Source organism: Ambystoma mexicanum, chromosome 5p (genome assembly GCF_040938575.1).
Source record: "Ambystoma mexicanum isolate Mex_15411 chromosome 5p, UKY_AmexF1_1, whole genome shotgun sequence".
In the NCBI taxonomy this organism is placed as follows: Eukaryota; Metazoa; Chordata; class Amphibia; order Caudata; family Ambystomatidae; genus Ambystoma; species Ambystoma mexicanum.
This window is the reverse complement of record NC_090930.1, coordinates 909230056-909252118: the sequence shown is the minus strand read 5'-3', so window position 1 is coordinate 909252118 and position 22063 is coordinate 909230056. Positions and strand designations below refer to the sequence as shown.

The window sequence follows — 22063 nt, the reverse complement described above, 5'->3', positions numbered from 1 at the left end:
GTGTGCAAGGAATTCTGGGAAATAGTTTCTTAAAATTAAATTAGCTTTGCTGATTGCCTTAATCCCCATATTCTGGATATATAGTACATTCTGAAATACAATCCTAGAGCCAGAACGTGACAGCCGTATACTGAAAAGTTTAGAAGCAAGGTCAAACTCTATGCTCCAAAGCCAACAGTTTGGACTGAGAGAAAGTACCACATTATGACACATTATAGTGCACACTTGTGCTTGCCACACTTCATACCTAATGCAGAAGTACAATTGACTGACTGTGTCCTATAATTGTACACTGGAATTTAGGAAATCAGCTCTCACAAGAAGCACTGTGCATTGGACACTCCTAGTCAACGGCCATGCACAAAATACACATACATGCAGCAATATTCACTACAGTTTCAGGGAAATTTCAATTTTTGTAAACTAAAATTATGAAGTTTTGTACTTGCCTGTAACTGTTTGTCCATGTTGAATTTCAGACATTTTTAGAAGTTAAGAGCTTTCCCTCATGGGTTAAAAAGAGACACGTGGCGTGGATGCAGTTTGTTTTCAGTCTTAGAGAGATTTCAGAGAGGCTGATCATGACTTGATAAATGTGACATACATAAATACAATCTCACTGCATGAAAGAGCCAGCAGGTATAATAGCATAGACTGCGGGCAGCCCAGGTCGAAACATAGAGCTTCCTGCACATATTTATTGTGACACTGGAGCCACCTAAATACTGTATCCTCACCACTCCCTCCCAGGCCCACCCAATTTAAACCTTTACAATTAACCACCTTCACCGTGCTTTTTTAACACTGACACACTGAATAGCATTACATTGCTTTACCACTGGGCAGCACTGGGTGTTTTCACCACAGAACACCATCACATTCACATGCCTTTAACACAAAGCAGCATTGACAGGAGCGTGGCCCCTTTGACAGAAGCGTAAACATCTCTTTCCCTGAGTAGCATTACAGAGCAGAATTAATGTTTTATACATTAGGCTGCACATTTGGTAACTCTGTCCTGACATTGCTACAGCAGATAACTACTTCAGAACTAGTCCCGCCTGATTTGCCTAAACTGTAGTCGGACCTCCTCTATTTGTGGATCCCTCCCATCGGATAGCATCCTAAAGAAGTGAAGGCCCATGGCCGGCCAGGACTGTCTTAAAATGCATAGTCAAGCGCAGACTGTCTCGGACTTGTGACCAGAAACCCAGTGCCCACTAGCGCTGCCTCCAACAAATCAATTGAGCTGCACCATAAACGCCTTATGCACAGACGAGCAACATGGACAGCCTAGTCCCTAACACCCCCTGGGCCCACATTATGAGAAATCGGATTCTATTGAATACTTGGGGACAGGCTTGATTGAATATGGAGGGTGGAGACAAGAAGATAAAGGTAAAAGGGGAATGGGAATTTGCAGCAGGTCGACACTTCAATTAGTAGAATGAAAGACTGCACAATGATACTATTTCTGAAAACTTAACATCATCCAGGATACCTAGGTCCTGCATGCACCACCAATACAGGACCTTTCACCTTTACCTGCACCTGGTCTGTCTAGGGAAGCTCTTCCATGTGGGCCGAGTCCACACTACTTTAAGCGTGTTGTTCAGGCATTCATTCAAATTGGCAATCCTAGACGTGCACATTTTTGTACACACAAAAGGGTCGTTTTAGGATTCAGTGTTCCCCTCTGCCATGGTGCACTTTTGTAAGAACTAGGAATACTACAAAGGCCGGCTCTCCACCTCTGTCTAGCCCACACTGAGCCAGGTGTTGCAAGCAATTACCCACGCAGACCACAACACGGCTCCCTTCCGCACTAGCTCCGGATACATTGCCAGGAACAGCATCAAGTTTAAGTCATCTCATGCTCCCACCACCATATGCCATGGTTGGGAGGAATGCTGCTGCCTGAAACAGGTGTTTGAGAAAACCTGATCTTCAATCAAAAGACACTCATTTAGTCTGATTGGAAATGTGATTTTTTTTTCATAGTTGTATTTGTCTGTGCTCAAACATCCCCTTGAGGTTTGAGTTGCATGTGTTGTTAGTCATGCTGACACGATGATTGCACGGCCGTGACACACAGACTGAGTGGCAGTGCTCTGGCCCTTTCTCGACTAACAGAGATAGTAACAATTAATCACAAACACTTCACTTGATCGTTCTCGTTCAGAGTGACTGACTCGTCTCCGAATCCTGACCCCCGCTGGCCCATTCAATTTTATGTTTTTATTACTTACTGTGTGTAACCCACATGCACAAATTCTGTCTCCAGAGACTCTCCATTGCAGTTCACGACTGGGCCAGGCAGCTCGAATATGCCCCTCATCATTGTCGGGTGTGCTTTACTTGAGGCCTGCTCCCTCCTCTATCATCAACACTTCCTTTTGAATATCTGCGCTTTGTGCTGGGTGTGGCACCCAGCAACACACCAAAGTGCATGACGGCTCACGCATCTTGAGCATGATTTGCTGCCACTGCCAGCCTGCTACATATCAACAGGCCCCCTGACCCTGGCCTGAGAGGGAGAGGCTCAAGAGTCATCCCTGGGTCAAACCTGCCCTGCCCTCCACCCAAGCAGGCAAAAGCAAACTCGATCTAGAGCCCACCCCCTACAACAGGAATTGTTGGTGTTATCGAGAGAACATGAAGCTGTCTGCCTGGCGCCAAGCCAGTGGATGGCTGGGGCACTGGCAGCCCCACGACTCATGCTATTGGTGCACCCTCAAAGCAAAGTTAACACTTTAATAAGTGTTAACTTTTCTCCGACTGACATTGTGTGCATTCTAATCATAAATACTTCCGTTTGCCGCTGTGCGGCGAGCTGGTGGCAGGTTGTGTGAGGCAACGTAACAAGTACAACTTCAGTTACAAAAATCCAGCCGAACGCCATCGATATTAATGTGGCTCATAAAACCGGCCCAGAGTGGCTTATAAAATCGGCACCAGGGACATCCAAAGTCCATTTTGACTCTCCCAGTGGCAGAATGGCAGATAGGCCAGTTTGCCCTTGGAGGCAGGTAGATTTAGAAAGATGCTGTTACAATAATTCAACCTAGAGAGAATCAGGACTCGGGAGACATTGAGCTTCTGGGGGAAGGAGAGGAACGACAGAGTACCTCTGAGGAGGTGCAGTTGGAAGTTTGACTTTTTAGAGACATCAGAGATGTGGGCAGAAAAGGAAAGCATGGAATCAAAGATGACACTGAGGTTCTTAGTCTTACAGGTGGGGGTAGGAGGAGGCCAAGGGAGGCCGGCCAGAGAGAGAGGGCAAGGGAGGGTGAAGGTGTGCCGATGAGGAGGATCTCTGTCTTGCTGGCATTCAGGCAGAAATCATTGGCGGCACACCAATCCTGAATGGTAGATAGGCAATCAGAGATGAGAGAAGGAGAGGACGTGGCCGAGGGAAACATAAAAATTTGTTGAGTGTCATGAGAATAGCACTGGAAATTGGAGCAGAATATGGCAATGTGGTGGGCGAGAGTTGCCAGGTATTGATTGAAAAGCCAAGATGAAAGGTTAAACCCCTGAGGAACACTGCAGAAACACTGGTAGAAAGGGAGATAGATGAAAGGAAGGACCCAAGTTGGACCTTGGAGGGTTGATCAGAGAGGAAAGAGGTCATCCAGGCCAGAGCCTGATCGGTGTTACCGAGCTTGTCAGAGAGATGGTTGAGCAGAATGGTATGGTTGACCGTGTTGAAGGCAGAAAAGAGATGAGTAGGATGAGGACAGAGGGAATGTTAGAGTCAAGGTTGGAGAGCAGATCTTCACGCATGTTCAGGAGAGCAGTTTCCGTGCTTCTGGCAGCTCTAAAGCCAGAATGATGATCATGGAGACAGCCAACAGAATCATAATGAAGCTTACGTTGCAAGATGGCCAACTTTTCCAGGAGGTGGCCCAGAAAAGGAGTAATGTGCATCCACAGAGATTAGTCCATGGGGTTTGGCCCAATTACTTTGAAGGGCTGGGGCCAGACGCTCTACAAGACACAATGTGAATTATCTATCTTCAACCATGTTAAGGGAGCTTCTAGACCCTGCCACACAAAGTCATGGGACAGAGTTTCACAAAGGTAGGTCTGGGACTTTTTGCAGCAGATGTAGACTGCCTGGCTCAGTGTCATGAAACTGTTGGAAAAGTAATCTAAGACAGAAACACATATGTTTCAAGAAAACATGAAAGTACATTACTGCTTGCAAGCAGAGCAGTACAATGGAAAATAACCTGTCTTTGATTAATAGCTCTGTCTATTAAAGATTTGGCAAATATTGCTGCTCTCAGAGTTTGCCTTTTCTGGAATCTATGTCAGATTTTAATGAAGCCATTGAGACATTTTAGCATGACAGCTCAAACGTGGAGGACACACTGCCAACTACTTATTTTCTTGCACACAACTTTGGGTATCTCCCCAATGTTAAAGATGTCTTTATCCCAAGGTGTTGCGTAGTTCAGCTCCAAATATGACTCGAGCCTAAACGATTGTCTGATCAAAGAATACATATACATCAGAGAATACACATACTCATAGTCATTGAAACCACGTGCCTGATTTACAAACATGTTTTCAATGGGACGTTCTAGTGTTACTGCCTTTTTATATGATCAGTGTGATTGTCTTCGACATACCTCACAGTGAGATAATAAAATCAATGCGAGCACGAGCAAGTACAGGGAATTGGAGCAAGGCAATAACATGTGCAATTCAGAAAACCCCAATAACTTATGCTCTTTCTATTTCTTTCCCAGTATCACCAGCTCCATGATGAATATTTCACCAGTGCCGTTGTTCTCTCACTGGTTCTAGCTGCCTTGTTTGGCCTTGTCTACCTTCTAATCATCCCACAGTAAGTATATTCCGTACATGTATCCTGCAGCTGTGTCAGTAGCTGTGATGACTGTGGGTGTGTGTGTGTGTGTGTGATGACTGCCACAATCAGAGGCATGAATAAATGATTCGGGAAACATGTGCCGGGTTTCTTTCAGAAATATGAACCATCATTTAAGTTGCAATTCCTATTTGCAGCTCAACAGTTTTTTTGCGCTGAATTTGTAATGTGCCATCTTTTCCTGCCTAAACATATCTGCTATTTATCAGTGGGGAAACTGTACTCGTCAAAGAGCAAAACATGCACATTTTTTCAAAATTCATATTTGCATTGATATGTGAGCTATGACCAATTATTCCAAATCAAAAAATAAAATGATGTCTGACTAAGGGAGTAATTCATGGATTATTTGCGCTGAAAAAAACAGGATTTGTGCGCCATTCTGCCCGCAAATCCCTGTTTAACAAATGGGGATTTGCGGGCAGAATGGAGCACAAATCCCTTTATTATTTGCGCCAAAAAAAACAGGATTTGTGCGCCATTCTGCCCGCAAATCCCTGTTTAACAAATGGGGATTTGTGGGCAGAATGGCGCACAAATCCCTTTTTTTTTCGGTGCAAATAATCCATGAATTACCCCCTAAATCTATTGATACCTGAAAAACAAAGCACTTCTTCATTAATGATGAAAAATGTTGATTTGTCGGAAAACGAATTGATGCATGAAACAGCAAAGGCATTTTCTGCACAACAATGAATGATATCAAAAACAAATGCATTCAGCAAAACAAATATACTGATTAGTGAGGAATGAAACAATTGAAAAAGTGTAAGTTTAAATCAAAGCGAACACACTTATCTGATTTACCGAGATTGATATGACATGATGATAGGTTATTTATAACACACTTAATACCCAGAGGTTTCGAAGCGCAGAACAGGCATTGAAACTGCGGTGCTCTGTGTCGTCTTGCTTCCAAGGCGAGCACGTTGCCCCTGAGCTATCCTCCCGAGTATGCTCGTTCTTTTTGCATAGACTTGAGTAAAGCTCAGCAGTTAAGAGGTTAACATGACGGTGCCAATGTTAAAGATGTGGGGCTTCATTTACAAAAATAGTTTTCAATGGTCAACTCCCATTGAAAAACGCTTTGTAAATCAGGGCCATGGTGTTTTACCCCCTGTAGATAACATTATGTAGAAAATGTCCCATATTCCATCCAGTCAGTGCTTTATATGTTCCGTGTGCTTGGGATATCCGACTGAAATCAAAACCAAAATTGGCATGTTATTTGAAAAATAGGTTTTACAATAGCACTTTTAGAATTACTACCAAAAACGTAATTTTATTTGTTTGCATGTTTAAAGCACTCAAACAGCCCATCGAGGCGCTGTTACAGAATTTTTTGTTGTTGTCTTAGATTCATATTTATAACGTGCTTAAATACCGAGAGGTTTCTAAGCACGGACCCGGGGATCGCACGTGTGTTGCTTCCTGTCGTCTTGCTTCCAAGGCGAGTACGTTGCCACTGAGCTATCCTTCTGGGACGAAACGATGCCGTTAGATAGAACGAAGCCCTCAATGTTTAATGGAGATGACCCATTTATATTCAATAGCTTGTTATCTTCAGATTTCGGGATATAGATGTCTCCCCTTTGTCCCCAAGACAAAGAATCTGCATATATGTATACACATACATATTACAAAAAGGTTGAAGATTATATCAAATATTGGGATATTTCACATGACAGGAATGAGGAGCTATCTGGAATACTTATGCTTTAAATATTCTATCTGTATGTAAAAATGAGAGCAGAAACATGTAAGGCACTTACTTGGAAATCCCATGTAAAAGGTATGTAACATTGGTTGGGAGGAGTGTGCCCTATACCTGCATCCACTAACTCACACATCTACAGAGGGTTGACCATATTAGAGAACATGTTGAAAGGTGCAACAAAATCATGCACTTCAGCGGCAACCCATTCTCTTAAAGTGGCCCCAAATATACCAAGAACTGTGAATGACTTTTTAGCTATGACCCTCCGCTATCAGTGTTCTCCTCCCCACTCATCTTGGAGTACCACAAAGCAATCCTGGATTGTAAATCACACTATATAATAATAAATAAATGCATGAATGAATAAATAGGTCATGCCACAGTTTACTTCCCTGACCAGTTAATATGCTGAGATCATCATCAACTCTGTGCAGTGTCTGTGTCTTGGTGCTTTATAGAAAAAGAGTATGTGGCAAGATCTGTGCAGGCTTTTTCAACTGAATTGCAATCAACGATTCAGAATGCTGGATAAAATTAGATGAGCAGTGAAGTTACTAAATTACTCCGAGTCTGAAATGCCCGTTGGTCTCTTCTAAAAGGGCGGGAAATCATCCAGTCAATAGACAAGAAATAAATAAGCCACTTTTCAAGGAGGCTGTAACAAATAGAGAAAAAAGGTACAAAGTAACTTAATTAGCTTCTCAGGTATATAGACTGATGTGAAAGATTTGGACAATAAAGATGTCCCTGTTGCCCAAGCTTCTCCCCTTTGTGCTGTCTGCATAATCACTCTCAGGAATACACAAAACCACTAACGACTCATGACAGGGGCTGGCTCCCTGCCTAAGATATGTTTAGATATGTTGCAAAGCCAGGTCTATAACGGGGGCTTTGGATTACCCAAGATACATCGATAACACAGCACATACGCACTTTGGACTCCTCACCACTGGATCGATTGGGATTCAGTACAGACAATAAAGTGGGTTCAACATGAGGAGAACCCAGTCAACCCCACCAACTAATCTGCTGTCCATGCTCCATGTATTCCAAACAGCTTCTACCCCTCCATCCATTAAACATGAGCTTTCAGAAGGGAAGAAGGGAATTCACAGATGTATCCCTCTGGGGGAATCCCACTATAAAGATTGACAACTTCTCGCTCAACTGGAAAAGCTGCCAGAAGCAGGGGTATGAAAAATAAGCCAAGTCTTAGATGGATGCAGTACACTAAGCTGAAATACTGAGGTTTAAATGCAAGCTGCTACTGGACGATACTCTCTGATACCAGCAGCTGAAAACACTGTTCACCTTCCTGTTATCTCCATTAAATGACACACCTAGCCTTTATGTTCTTTTCAAGGCAACTCAGCTGTCTTCCTCTAGGATTGACCAAGTCCTTCCTCAGTCTAGCATTCAATATGTCGTGTCACACTGTATAGAACGTTGGGAAAGTAATAGCACAGTCTTGGCCAGGGATGACACTAAGACTGGGGTAGACATAGGAAATATCTTTACTCATGTTCCAGTCTCAGGTACAAGACCTAGGTATACATTTAAGGAACATCAGGTAAGTAACAAAGGGATAACATCCACTGGCATCCTCTTTCAGTGACCCCATATTCCTACTGACATTCACAGAACCATTCAGAAGATGTCATTCTCACACACAGCATTCCATGCCACTCACTCCTGGCATGTCATGCATACAGGGGAGGGTGCAGGGAAAGTCAAGACACAACATTCATCAAATCAGAAAAATCCTGATTCATACTGGAATCTGATCTGTACAAGTGCCTATCCCTGGCAGTTGAACTTCACCCTCTGTTATGCTGAGCAGAGAGCAATATACCACTTATATTGATTAACGTGGAGGATATAGTTCACTCTAGCACTTCATAGATCATGATCACATCCCTAACACAGTTGGACATACCGCCTGTTTGCACTTAAAACTGTCTAATGTTGGTTGTCCTTAATCAATGGATGACCAACCAAGTATTTTCCTAGTGATTGTTCAATTTACCCCCCTCCACACAACCTGGTTGAATGTCACTTAAACTCACCCCATTGTAAGAATCTCACTGCTTCGCATCCAATCTGATTAACTATATATTGTACATTATTTTGTGATCAAAAGAGCATTGCTCTTCCCTGTATATAAATAAATACATGTTATAAAATAAAAAAGAAATAGTAGAGGGGAGAGAACATAGTGTATTGGCTCTGATATGGACAGAAATCAACCCTAGAGGATTTTTAAGAAAAAGTAACGCAGCTACCTGGGAATCGAACCAGGTATTTGGCAATCCCCAAAGAGTATTAAAATCATCTCAAGAGATTTTATAAGAATAGGGCTCTGGGAGACTGCAGGGTGAACTTCTGGATGAAACGAGTAGGGGTTCTGGCCCATTCCCCGGCCAATGCATCGTAAATGCGTCAAACATGCCGTGCCATGCCTCAACAGGTTCTGCCCTCGACTGGTGAATTCCCAGCAGGCCATGAAAACAGCCTCTCAGCATGTTAAAGTGAGATTTGAGCCATCTCTCTGCCTGCCAACCAGCAAACTAGGAAGATGAAATAGGTGACTGCAGCCCTCAATTTTCTAGCAGCTCTTCCTGTGAATCAAACTTTCATGCCTCATAACTCTTAGAAGATAGCTTATGGTAATGACTGAAGTCTCCAGGCTGCCCCTTCCCATCATCTGGGTAAAAATATTCTTCTTATCATAACACACACTATTTCTTCCGGTGTGGTACTCTGCGAGCAGAAGGCTTAAGACTAATTCACCTATAAACCAATGAATGTTGAACCCAAATACTCTGGATATCTGATTAATTTGATATCCTAGGCTACCCCGAAGCCTCCAGTGTTGCTGCCTTGGAGCGAAAGACAATACATAAAGGAAAATACTGTAATAGCTCAGTGGCTATTTATTAGTTTTACAGTTGTTGTCTAACAAATGAACATGATCTCCCAAAGGAGCATTTACAAAGATGATACTTTCAAAAAGAAGCAGTGGTCATTAAAATGCACAATAAATTACATCAGATAGTATAGAACATATATTCTGGTGTTGGCAAGAAATAAACATTTTCAAACACAAACCATCCACAAGGTGTATAGCTGAACGAACAGTCTATCTAATGAAAAATAAAGCAAAACAAAAGAAAGGAAAAACAAAGCAAAAACCCCAACACTTCCTGGTTGTGTATGATAGGGCAAAGCAACCAAATGCGACCCCCACCAGAGTCTGGTGTGTTTGTGGCCATGGCCAAAGAACCAAATGTCAAGTCCTAAGGTTTGGAGCCCAGGGCATACATGGTTCCAAACCAGTGCCAGCGGTCAGGTCCTCCTGGTGACTTGGAGGATCAGCTGATGGGAGTTTACAAAGAGATCAATCCTAGGTCAATGTCGGTGGTTGTATTCCTGCTGATTTTGAAAAGTGGGCCCTATAGCAATTACGTGTCCAATAAGACGTTTCGGCGGGCAGTGAAGGCTACCTTCATCTGGACCTGCGGATGTCGCTCTACGTGGGGAAACAGAGCAAAGAAGAGAAATCAGAAGAGGGTGGGGAAGAGGGTAGGAGCAATTCACCCCCAATATCCCACCAATCTATGCAAGCCTAACTTATGGTAGAACAAGTGAAGCAATAACAGTGAAAGGGGAGGGTTCATAAAGGACAAGACATAAAGCTGATGAAAAGGTTACCAAAAGGGGACATTTTGGCACCTGCTGGCTGGCACCACCCACCTGAACAGAAAGGAAGGGGGGTGTAGAAAAGAAACTCCGATGATCAATGTGACCAAGGAGAGGACCCACGGGTAATGTGTGGAACTGTGGTTGCGAAGAACAGGTTCCTCCGTAAGGGCCCGAGACCAGTAGAGCAGAAGTTGAATTGACACCCGATGTATCAAAACTGGGAGGCCTGTCAAGGGGATACAAAGAACAAGAGAGAGAGAGGATAGGCATGAGAGATCCAGAAAATGCAGGAGCATCTCTATGCTGCAACAGTACAGGCCAAAGGGCAGGCAGCGCAGAAAGGTAACACTTACTTCGGACAAGCTGAGAGTCATGTCAGAAGTCGGCGTGCACGTCAATCAGTCCAACCCAGGGGCGGGTATGTAAATGATGTGAAACCTATGGACAAGTGGATCATTCCCGAGCCAGTAATAGATCGTGGCTGGGATCCTGCAACAAGAGCGGAGAAAAATATTAATATGAATGTGGGACTAATCATAGTTAATCTGAGAACGGCCATATAAATGGGCTGAAAACTCGAGCAAAAGTAACTTGCTCAAGAAAAAAAAGAAAAAAGAACGGTGCAAGGACCGAAGGGTGCAGGGGGCAGATTGAGGTGCCCATCACAAGAAATGGACGTGAATGCACTGCCAGTGTAGGCGAATGAGAAATGACGTCCCCAGGGGGCTGAGGATTACAAATGAACATGCATGGCAACTCCAAAGTGTGGTCTCCCCAAAGCGCATAAACAAAATCAATGGAAGGTTCAGGGCCCAACCCGGTGAAACACACAAAGTATGTCCATGCAAATGCCCAATCACATAGTAGATATGGCTCGGGACATGCAGTGTGGAGAAATAGAGTAGCGAGCAGATCTGCATGCCCCAGGGGAGAAGGGAGAAAGGCTTGGGGGTACGGAGGCTCATGCTGAGTCAAGTGAATCAAGACAAAGCAACCCTGTTAGTGAAAACAGAGCAACCCCATAAAACGAAAAGGGTGGGCATAACTGTCAATGCTGGAGCCCCAGGGGTATGGTACCTACCCGTTTCAAAACGGCGTGTAGAGTGAAGCCATCGCTGTGGAGAGATGTCTCAGATGGGTGCCGGTCCGCGTCCCGAGCCGCAAGTGAGCAGTGCAAAGTCGGAGACACTGCTGAAATATTCGAGCGAGCCTGAAGCGCTCAAAGTAAAGAGGGTACCGCGCATGTGCGGATGTGGGGACACTGATCCCATGAGGGCGGGGACCGTGCGTGCCCGGGAGCAGAGACACTGCTCCCTGGGGGGTGTGTGAGCACCAAGGGGGCTCCTGTAGCATGTAACTGGGCGCATGCGCATGGCATAGGAGTGTAGTGTCCTTGTCCAGCGCATGCGTCCCAGAAAGCAGCGCTCAACACGTCATGCGGGCCGAGCCCGAATGGAAGGGGAACTCTCAGAGCTAGCACGAGTTGGTTAATAGAATACGAGGTGCTGCAGTGAAAAAACACACAGGGGATCTCCGAGGGTGGGGAAGAGAAGCGCACTAAGCAGGATGCATGGAGCTGGTGAGTGCCCACTGTGCAAAAGTGCGTCAGGGGACTGAGTGTGTGCAGACAAGGCATACATCTAATGGGGTTACACTAGCTTCAAATACAACCATAGTGAATCAGAAAGCTCTAGTAGATTAACATGGTCTGCATCAGAAGCAATCATCATTGTAATGCAAAGTAAAAATTAAAAATGAGTCTCACGTTGTCAAACCACAGTTGGTACATATGTTGGTGAATAAAGTCGTACAGCATGCAACAGTGAACAAGAGGCAGGTGACACAAAGCAACAGCAGCACAAGGGCACATTAAAAACCAATCACAATCTGAGAGAAGAGTCTGGGTATGGAGAGGGTCCGGCGTATAATTGAGAAGCCTCACAAGTAACCCGAACCCCTATTCAACACACCCTCTGATTTTGAAAGAAAATTCAAAATTCAAACAGGCAAAACCAACATTGTGTATCAAAATTAAAATCTGTAGTCCACAACATTAGCCTCATTCAACCCGTTCTTCACGGTATCCAGTTTAAACACCCACCATGCTTTCTTGTGGTTAAAAGTGTTGGCAGTGTTGGTATTGCCTTGGACCATATCCACCACCCACCATTTGATGTCATCGTGACTGTGCTGGTATTCCACATAATGTCCAACTAGTGGGGATGTGAGGCTCCTACACCTGATTCGTGAACGGTGCTCCACTATTCTTTTGTGCACTGGTCGACTTGTTTGGCCCACATATTTCAGTCCACATGGGCATTCGATGAGGTATATCACGTTCTGGCTTTTGCAGTTCGAAAAGTGACGGAAGACCCACTGCTTCCCTGAGATGGCAAAGCTTTTTAGCTTGATGGTGAATCTGCATATGGAGCAGTTGCCACAAGGGTGGTGTCCAGTTAGACTTCGTAAATTCCAGAGTGTGTTCCGTGAAGTGGCACTGGTGAATCTGGCCTTAGTGAGGTCTTCTTTAAGATTTTTAGAGCGTTTCAAAGCCATTCGAGGGAATGGTTCGTGTTCCAGATTTAGTTGGACTAACGGGCAGAATTTTTTGATGGCCTGTTTTATCTGTGTAGTTGCCTGGCAGAAGGTGGGGACACAAGTCATCTTGACTTCTTCTTCTGATCTGGGTTTGGGTTGTAGTAAGACCTCTCTGGGGGTATTCAAGGCTCTCTTGTAGTTGTTCCTAACTAGTTTGCTTGGATACCCTCGGTCTAGAAGACGTTCCTTAAGCTGAGATCCATGGTGGCGGAAGTTGTTTTTTTCGGTGCAGTTCCTCCTCAAACGGAGGAATAGCCCATATGGTAGGTTGTCCTTCAGGTTCCGTGGGTGTGAACTGGTGTAATGCAGTAGTGAGTTTCTGTCTGTCTGTTTCTTGTATAATGAACAAGACAACGAACCCTCCTTCTCGCTGATTTGAAGGTCCAAGAAGTTAATATTGGATGGACTGGATTCAAGAGAAAATGATATAGATGGATGACAGGAATTGAGCCACTGTTGAAAGTTTAGAAGAGAGTCCAAATTACCTTCCCACAGGAAAATTATATCATCTATATATCTTTTCCAGTGGCTAATGTTATTGAGAAATGGGTTTACAATATCCAATACAAAGCTCCTTTCAAACTCTGCCATAAAAATAATGGCAAGGCTCGGGGCAAATGCAGCCCCCATGGCCGTGCCGCTAATTTGCAAATAGAAGCATTCGTTAAAGAAGAAAAAGTTCTTGGTCAGGGCCAATTCCAAAAGTTCAATTATGAAATTTGTCGGCACCCTTCTTTGTGTCATATGGTGGGTCAAATGTACTTGCATGCACTCAATTGCCTCATTTTGCGGGATGCTAGTATATAGCAATTTAATGTCCATTGTAGCAATGCGGCTGTTCATGGGGTTGTGTAGTTGGCCTTCAAAGCATTCATTGGTAGCCATTGTGTGCCTTAGATACGTTGGAGTCTTCTGGCTGAGGGGTTTCAGGAAAAAGTCTATGAATTTACACAGGGGTTGTCGTTCCTCATTCGACAGATTGTGTCGGTGTACAGGTGTTCTAGCTCGTATTATTTGGACCTCTTGTAGTACACATTTCTCAAATGCGATAATGGCCGGGCCACCTCAGCTTCAGTGGGACAAAATGTGGATTTCGGACGGAAACCAGTGTCTGATTCTTGTTCAGATTCACCTGTAATGCAAAGTAAAAATTGACCTAGGATTGATCTCTTTGTAAACTCCCATCAGCTGATCCTCCAAGTCACCAGAAGGACCTGACCGCTGGCACTGGTTTGGAACCACGTATGCCCTGGGCTCCAAACCTTAGGACTTGACATTTGGTTCTTTGGCCGTGGCCACAAACACACCAGACTCTGGTGGGGGTCGCATTTAGTTGCTTTGCCCTATCATACACAACCAGGACGTGTTGGGGTTTTTGCTTTGTTTTTCCTTTCTTTTGTTTTGCTTTATTTTTCATTAGATAGACTGTTCGTTCAGCTATACACCTTGTGGATGGTTTGTGTTTGAAAATGTTTATTTCTTGCCAACACCAGAGTATATGTTCTATACTATCTGATGTAATTTATTGTGCATTTTAATGACCACTGCTTCTTTTTGAAAGTATCATCTTTGTAAATGCTCCTTTGGGAGATCATGTTCATTTGTTAGACAACAACGGTAAAACTAATAAATAGCCACTGAGCTATTACAGTATTTTCCTTTATGTATTGTCTTTCGCTCCAAGGCAGCAACACTGGATGCTTCGGGGTAGCCTGGGATATCAAATTAATCAGATATCCAGAGTATTTGGGTTCAACATTCATTGGTTTATAAGTGAATTAGTCTTAAGCCTTCTGCTCGCAGAGTACCACACGGGAAGAAATAGTGTCTGTTATAATAAGAAGAATATTTTTACCGGGATGAGGTCAGCTCCTTGTTTGTATAACAGCATTTTCGATGCCCTTAACCTGACCTTCCCAATACATAGGGCCTTCCCTTCATTTTACTTACCGCTTCCCATGATCTGCCAACTCACAGATGCTTGTTAATATTCCTCATTGAATACAATGTTTCTGTTTGAGGCAGGAGAGCAAGAGCGATAGAGGAGATTGCCAGGTGGTGTTTAGAAGCTAGAAAAAAAGTGCCTGCCTGCAAAATACAAGGTTGTCTTTCCTTGGAAGGCTTACTCCCACTTTCCCTTGACTAACCAGCTCACTGCTAAGCTCTCCTATCACCATACACTACACACAAAGACCTGCACACATGATGGACACAGTCCTTGCTGTTACCACATCAATACTAATAAAACCGCAACTAATATATTTCCTTTAGCCCTAACACACACTTCCACATCAGTTGCTAACCAGACTCCAAGCGCTATAGTACATCAAATCTTGGGCTCTTCCCTATGGATTACATACTCCAAATGTCTTCCGCCAAACCCATAGATAGCAGATTGGCACAAAGGTGCCTGGTACTACCAACCTTAAACCATTAACACCACATGTTTCATGTCTGCCTCTCCAACTGTCCCACTAATGACCCTCCCACCCTACCTTTTTTCTTACAGAGCCACACACAGTGAGGCCACAATAATGGTAGACAGGCACTAAACAAGACCAGTTAGATTACATTACGTATGTTTGAGACACCAAATGGGCATTTTTACTTTGATGCTTTATATGACCAGGTTTGTTTTCCCCCCACAAATTCTGGAACGTATTGACAGTTTATTGATCATTAGAACTGCCAAATTTGGACATTGCACGTTTAAAGTCTAGTTGTTGATGACAATCCATCAAGATGTTTCTTCTCTCCACACAATATTCCCTGTTCAAGTCATCATCATCATTATAATCTTTATTCAATATTAAATCTTTATGTTAAAAAACACCATCAAATACAACAATCAGGATGAACAATAAAATACAAAACAACATTTAAGAGAATAAAAAACATCCAAGAAATGGCAACTTTAAAAAAACATAGGGACCATAAAACCAGAGATTGATAATTATCGCCCAGGAAACAAATGGATGCTAGTTACTTCAGTGAGAATGCCTGATTAAAGAGGTCTTCTTAAGCCAGGCCCGGTCAATGTATTTGGCCACATAGAAAGGCACATCCTGGATCAATGTTGTTTTACAAAAGGAGAGTGCAAAAGAGATAGAACGGATACAGTGAGCATAAAAGAGAGGCTTAAGATATTTCACCCTCAAAGTGTTCATTCCATCACAAAAAAGCATAATATGCATTAGTGACTTTCAGCACCACAAATCAAACAACTATCTGAAGAACTATCCCAGGAACTTGTAAACTTACAGACCTTCAGACATCCTAATCGAAATTCAACATACTGTCTGCATGCAAACATTGTAGTAATGGCACCAAGATAGCTTGCAAAGCCAAACTCAATCTTATAGGTCAAATACTGAGGACCCAGGGTCAAGTTTGAGCAAGAAGCTACCATTTTCATGCTAACATTGCTTAGCAACGGCTTCTTTACCACAGAGTGTCGATTCCATCAAGATGAGAGCAGAATTATCGCACAGGCAGGCCAAGTCTAACATGCCAAGCCATTTTCTAATATGGCGCATCCAGGGGATCAACCCCCCCCACCCCATCCAGAAGCATCACATGGGCCATGGCTCTCAATATTTACCTAGCCTGGGAGATCCCCAAACCTGACCCAATAAAACAAAGGTCTTATGGCTATTGCAGCATCATATGGCCACAGATCACCATCCATCTAAGTGAGGGCCCTGGAGGCACCTTGCAAGAGCAACAAAAGACCTTTCAAGAAAGTATTTTCCGTCATCACTAGGCATGTTGTGTTTACATAGCCTATTATATTGGCTCCAAACAGGGCCCCGATTGTACCTGATGCTTATAAACCTCAAGGGCTGGAGTCACTGCACCCCCACCATGACCAAGATGGTATTTTTTCACACCCCAACTGTTTTTATCCAGAATGGCATTAGCTTTCGTCATCTGACCAACCCATGTGCAGGTTTCCACAAGCTGAACACATAATCATATTGGGAGACCTGCTCCAGTTCATAATCGTCCTCACTTATATGGAGAGGAATACCTTGGTCTAAACACCATAGACTTGGTCTTGCTTGCATTTATTTCCAGCCCCATGTCCTTGAATGTTTTAGAAAATATTCCTAAGGAGGCCCTGAGACCTGTAGAAGTGGTGGATAGTAGGACACTATCGTCCACAAACAAAAGGGCTGGAATTGGAATCATGGAAACAAGGAATGTGAACGTCCAGCCATGTATCCATTATAACTCTGCACTCACTTTTCATGCCTCCAGTTAAAAATAAAAGCAATTTTAACGGATGTGTACAGAGTGGGAGAGGGGGTAGTTTGATCATGCACAATTAAGAAATACTGACTTTTAACAATAGGTATTATTGACGGTAATCACTTTAGTGTAGCATTTCACCTTCAGGCTCCCTTCTCGGGAAATCCCAAAAGTGTGTGTTATATGCCATCTCCTTGACTGATGAATCAACCAATTACATGAACTGATACATTGGTCAATGTGTGCCTACCTCCGCTGTAGCATGTATATTTACAATAACAAAGAATCACACTCTTTGCGCGGTAATGCATTTGCTTTGTTATTTGTAAAATAGGGGGTATGCATGACAGACCATTAAGTCACAGAGAGTAGATTGGAATGTTAATTTCTGGACAGGCTACTGTACAAGAATCCAAGGATCTTGTGAAATGAATAACACCATACATCAGAATGTGAATTCTTTCAACCTATGTATCTTTCTCTCTCTTTTAGGAGTACCATAGTCCTTGTCCTCCTGGTGTTCTGCATGTGCTTCCTTGTGGCTTGTATTATGTACTTACATGTCACTCGAGTGCAGGTAAATGCTCTATAATGCACAGTTGTTACAGTTATTTTTTTCATTTAGGTGTAATTTAATTTACAGCATATGAATCTAATTTAAAAAAAGCAATGTATTTTTCATACTTTGACCTTTGAGGCACAATGTTTTATGTTCTTATAGTTTTCAGATGTTTTTGCCTGGCGTGAAATATTGTGTCTTTTGTCCGAACAGAGTTTTTGGTTCATTGCTGAAAGCATATTATAGTAGATATGTTAATATGCATTTGGTATACTTGCCATTATGGATATTGACTGCAAACAAGTGCCCTTTTATACCGTGTAATGCCCATCATATGTAATCATTGGCAAGACTAGAAGTACTAGCCCAAGTGTTCGAAATAGCATTGTTTGGAAATGTGCAGGATGGCAAGATCACTCTACACCTTGGCAATCACGTTGTATTAATTGGAATAATACATTTCTTCACCGTTTGTTCTACAATATTTTACTGATAAAGCAATTATGTATAGGGATGATTGGACAATCCAAATATACGTTTGTGATTGGTCATTTTGCGATCAATAACAGTATGATGGGGTTGAGGCAATGGATGACTTAACAAAATGTGCAGGTTCTTCCAAGGTTCGAAATCTGATGCATGAATGAGGCTGGGGGTCAAGACCTGCCGTCCAAAAGCAAGCCCTGAGACTTGAGAAGACAATTTGACTAGGCAATCAGAGTCCATGAGCCATTCCAAAAGAGGGTGGAGGGCATTTAAAAGGAGCATCTTGCTCTGGTATCCTTTGTGGGTTTTGTTTTGTTTTCGAGTTAAGAGTGGACAGGACAGGCTCACAAATTGGTCGTTTTATATGCGTTTTGGAATGTGTTTAGAAAGTTTAGGAGATTTAGAAATAGTTTTGGATGAGTATGTTAGTTTGTAATGGTTCTGGTGTTTTCTGAACCCTGTTTTATCTCCTTCTGTCTGTTTACATGTGCTCTTTAGTGTCCGTCTCTAAGCTTCCCTTTTCATCCATACTCCCTTTCAATAAAATGAAACAACACAATAAGTTATTTTTGTCATGTTTCAGTTGTGACATGCCAAAAATGTAAAAAATTAAAAAGTGGATTACCACCTTTCATTTCCTGTGTTTGTAGACACCATTTTTTGTGAACCCAATGTGTCTTCCTATCCTGTGTTCAGTCACCTTCCCTACTGTTTGCTTGTTTCAAGACTCCTTTCCCATTGTTTGAGTCTTGCAAGAATCCCTTTGTTTGTCTGTGTCGTTTTTGCTTTCACATTAACTCTTCAGACTCATTCGGTACCTTGGGAATATTGATTTGCTTTGCTCATTGGGACCTTAGACAACATGTCATTTTGTTTGGAGGAAGTGCTGGTGTGAGAAGATGTCAGACGTGGAAGAAGTCAACCAGCAAACATTAGTGACTCTGATGGTTAAAGAGCAAAATAAATGAAGCAGATACTCCACTGAATCCAATGATGGCCTTAGCTAGACTGAAAAAGTCAAGAATTGAACATTATACAGAGTACATTGATTGTGAGGGACTACTGAATCCAATGTTAATAAGAAGGCAAGAATCAAACACTATGTTCATGATTCTGTGTGGCTGCATTGGATGGTACAGCCAAATGAATTGAGGCAGAACTTCCAGAATGTGAGCACATTACTAGAAGTAGTAGGGTTGCACAGCTGATTGGTAGAGTACAATAAACTGAGAATACATGAACAAATTGAAGATTTAATTTTGCAATGCACTCAATAAATACTTTTTGAGGCACTGTCTCTGCCACCTTTCCACATACCTCTCTACCTCTCCATCTACTTGACTGTAACTGGCTTGGTCACACTCAAATTCCTCATCATTTTAGGACATTGTTTTTCTTTGTGTTTCAAGCAATGTTCATGTTTTGGTGCAGCGGGATGGTGGTGCAAATGTGCTCATCGCCTGTAGGTGAGAGTTGGGAGGATGCGCTTGTTGCTTTCCACCCTCAAATAATAATCCACTCATGATTTTTCTTGAGGGCTGAGATTGGCCCTTACTTCTCCTTCTTCTTCAGGTAGCCCCAATGTGCTTTACAGTGCATGATTTGGGGATCCTATTGACTGAGAAGCTGGTTCTGTTGATGTGACTGACTACAAACTGGTGCTGCCATTTGCATGCATTTTTCAGACCGTTCTTGGAACAGCATTTACAATGGTGCAAGAGGGGTATCTGCAGCTTATTTCCTTCGCATAATGTGTGTATGAATTTGTGCATTTAAGAATTGCATGGGGTTGCCAATGCCTGCACCCTCAATTTATGTATCTTCATCCCCCTCACTATCTGTGTTTTTGTGGCTGAGTTTTGATCTTTCATAATGGGATGCAGCATATTCGTTGTGTTGTGTTCTTCAATCACACCTTTTTCAAGTAGATCAGAGGTGGGGATTTTTCCGGAATCTTTTCTTCATATAAGGAGTTCTCTCTGTTTTTCTGAGCTGAATGTATATTTCCTCCATTCTGCTTTCTCCTCCACCACCTAAATTCCAGCCTCTGGAACATGTTGCATTTGCAAAAGTGCTGCAGACATGATTACATTTCCTCCTAATGCACCAAACTATTTTGAGACAAATGTCCTGGTTCTTTTCAGTGGAGAGGTCAGTGGCTACAGATTGGTTGCCAAGGCTGGTTGGAGACTCATTTCAACAGAAAACAGCTGCTCTTTAGGAGGTGCAAAACCCTGAATAAATACATTGCTACCACAACCCTTGCCCCATCCCCTACAGGGTTCAGCAGTAGGTTCAGATATTCAGAAATCCTAAAAGCAGTGAGGGGTCAGAAGCAAGACTCAGACTTGTGATATAATAATAATTTAGCATTTATATAGCGCTACAAACCCTCAGGTATCTGAGTGCTTCTTATTATTACCCACCATGTGTGGTGCTCATTAATCGACTTCAGAAGGATGAAAGACTGAGTTTGGCACTGCTGGGATTCAAACCTGCGTTAGCAGGCTCTGCACAGATGTCAAAGCAAGCGCTGGTGTGAAAAGGGCTGGTGCTGCTGGCTGGTGCTGTTTGGCTGCATATTGCTTGTGCTGCCTGGAATTCGAATGACATTTTTTTTTTCTTCAACCCGAACTTTCCTTACACAGAAGCCGCGGGAGGAGCGGCTCCTTTAACACTTTGAAGAATCCCCAGATCAGCTGACAGTGCACACAGACAGCGAGCGCCTACAAAGGAGACAGCCCACAGCCCTTGTGGCGATAACCCTAGTGTGAAAAGGGCTGGTGCTGTTTGGCTGCTTATTGCTTGTGCTGCCTGGAATTCGAGTGACATTTTTTTTTTCCTTCAACCTGAACTTTCCTTACATGGAAGCGGTGGGAGGAGCGGCTCCTTTAACACTTTGAAGAATCCCCAGATCAGCTGACAGTGCACGCACACACCGTGCCCCTACAAAGGAGACAGCCCACAGCCCTTGCGGCGATAAGCCCTGGTGTGAACAGGGCTGGTGCTGTTTGGCTGCATATTGCTTGTGCTGCCTGGAATTCGAGTGACATTTTTTTTTTCTTCAACCTGAACTTTCTTTACACGGAAGCCGCGGGAGGAGTGGCTCCTTTAACACTTTGAAGAATCCCCGGATCAGCTGACAGTGCACGCACACAGCGTGCCCCTACAAAGGAGACAGCCCATAGCCCTTGCGGCGATATCTCTGGTGTGAAAAGGGCTGGTGCTGTTTGGCTGTTCGGCGTGGACGGCTGCCGGGTGACAGAAAACTTAGGCAGCCTCGAGCACCAGCTTGGACGCTTTCACCGGACCATAGCAGATTGAACGTGAAAGGTGACCTGTGTGGCTAGTGGCCTGTAAAGGGCCACCTGGCGAATAAGTGAAGTGAAGCGAAGTTTAATACTCCTTGCTATTGGCAAAAGTTACAGCAAACTGTACACAGTACAACACCTTGGCTTTGGGAAACTGCGGGAGTCTAACACCTTTGATCCCTTTGGATTCTACAACCTGGAGGCAGCAGGGTGTCCTGTTTACACATTGACTTGCCCAGTAAAATAACTGAACTTGCTTTGTACACACCCATGTGTCCTTTTACCTTGAAACACTTGGTCGTGGGATGTCTGTATCACAGGGGAGATTGCGTAATGAACTACCTCCACGTGGCAAACCAGCGCCACTTGACGGAGTTGAAGACGAAGCTCAATCACACCCACAGACTAAACAACAACTGCGGCGCTGGAAATCCTTAGTATCGTCCAACAAAACCAAATGCGCCCACTCGATCTATTTATCTACTGACCCGGTGGGTAAGACAAATAGTGTAACCCACGACTCAGTCGGTGACCTAGTCCCA

At 43.4% G+C, this 22063-nt stretch overlaps 1 protein-coding gene across 2 annotated transcripts in view; it reads left to right on the top strand.

Annotated features, from left to right (window-relative positions):
- ADCY1 (adenylate cyclase 1) overlaps positions 1-22063 on the top strand; it is a 2048432-nt gene that overhangs the window by 1609913 nt on the left and 416456 nt on the right. For both annotated transcript variants that reach the window (XM_069613341.1, XM_069613342.1), the window contains 2 exons: positions 4758-4855; positions 17658-17742. In XM_069613341.1, coding sequence (XP_069469442.1) covers positions 4758-4855; positions 17658-17742 — 183 coding nt within the window. The remainder of the gene's footprint in view (positions 1-4757; positions 4856-17657; positions 17743-22063) is intronic.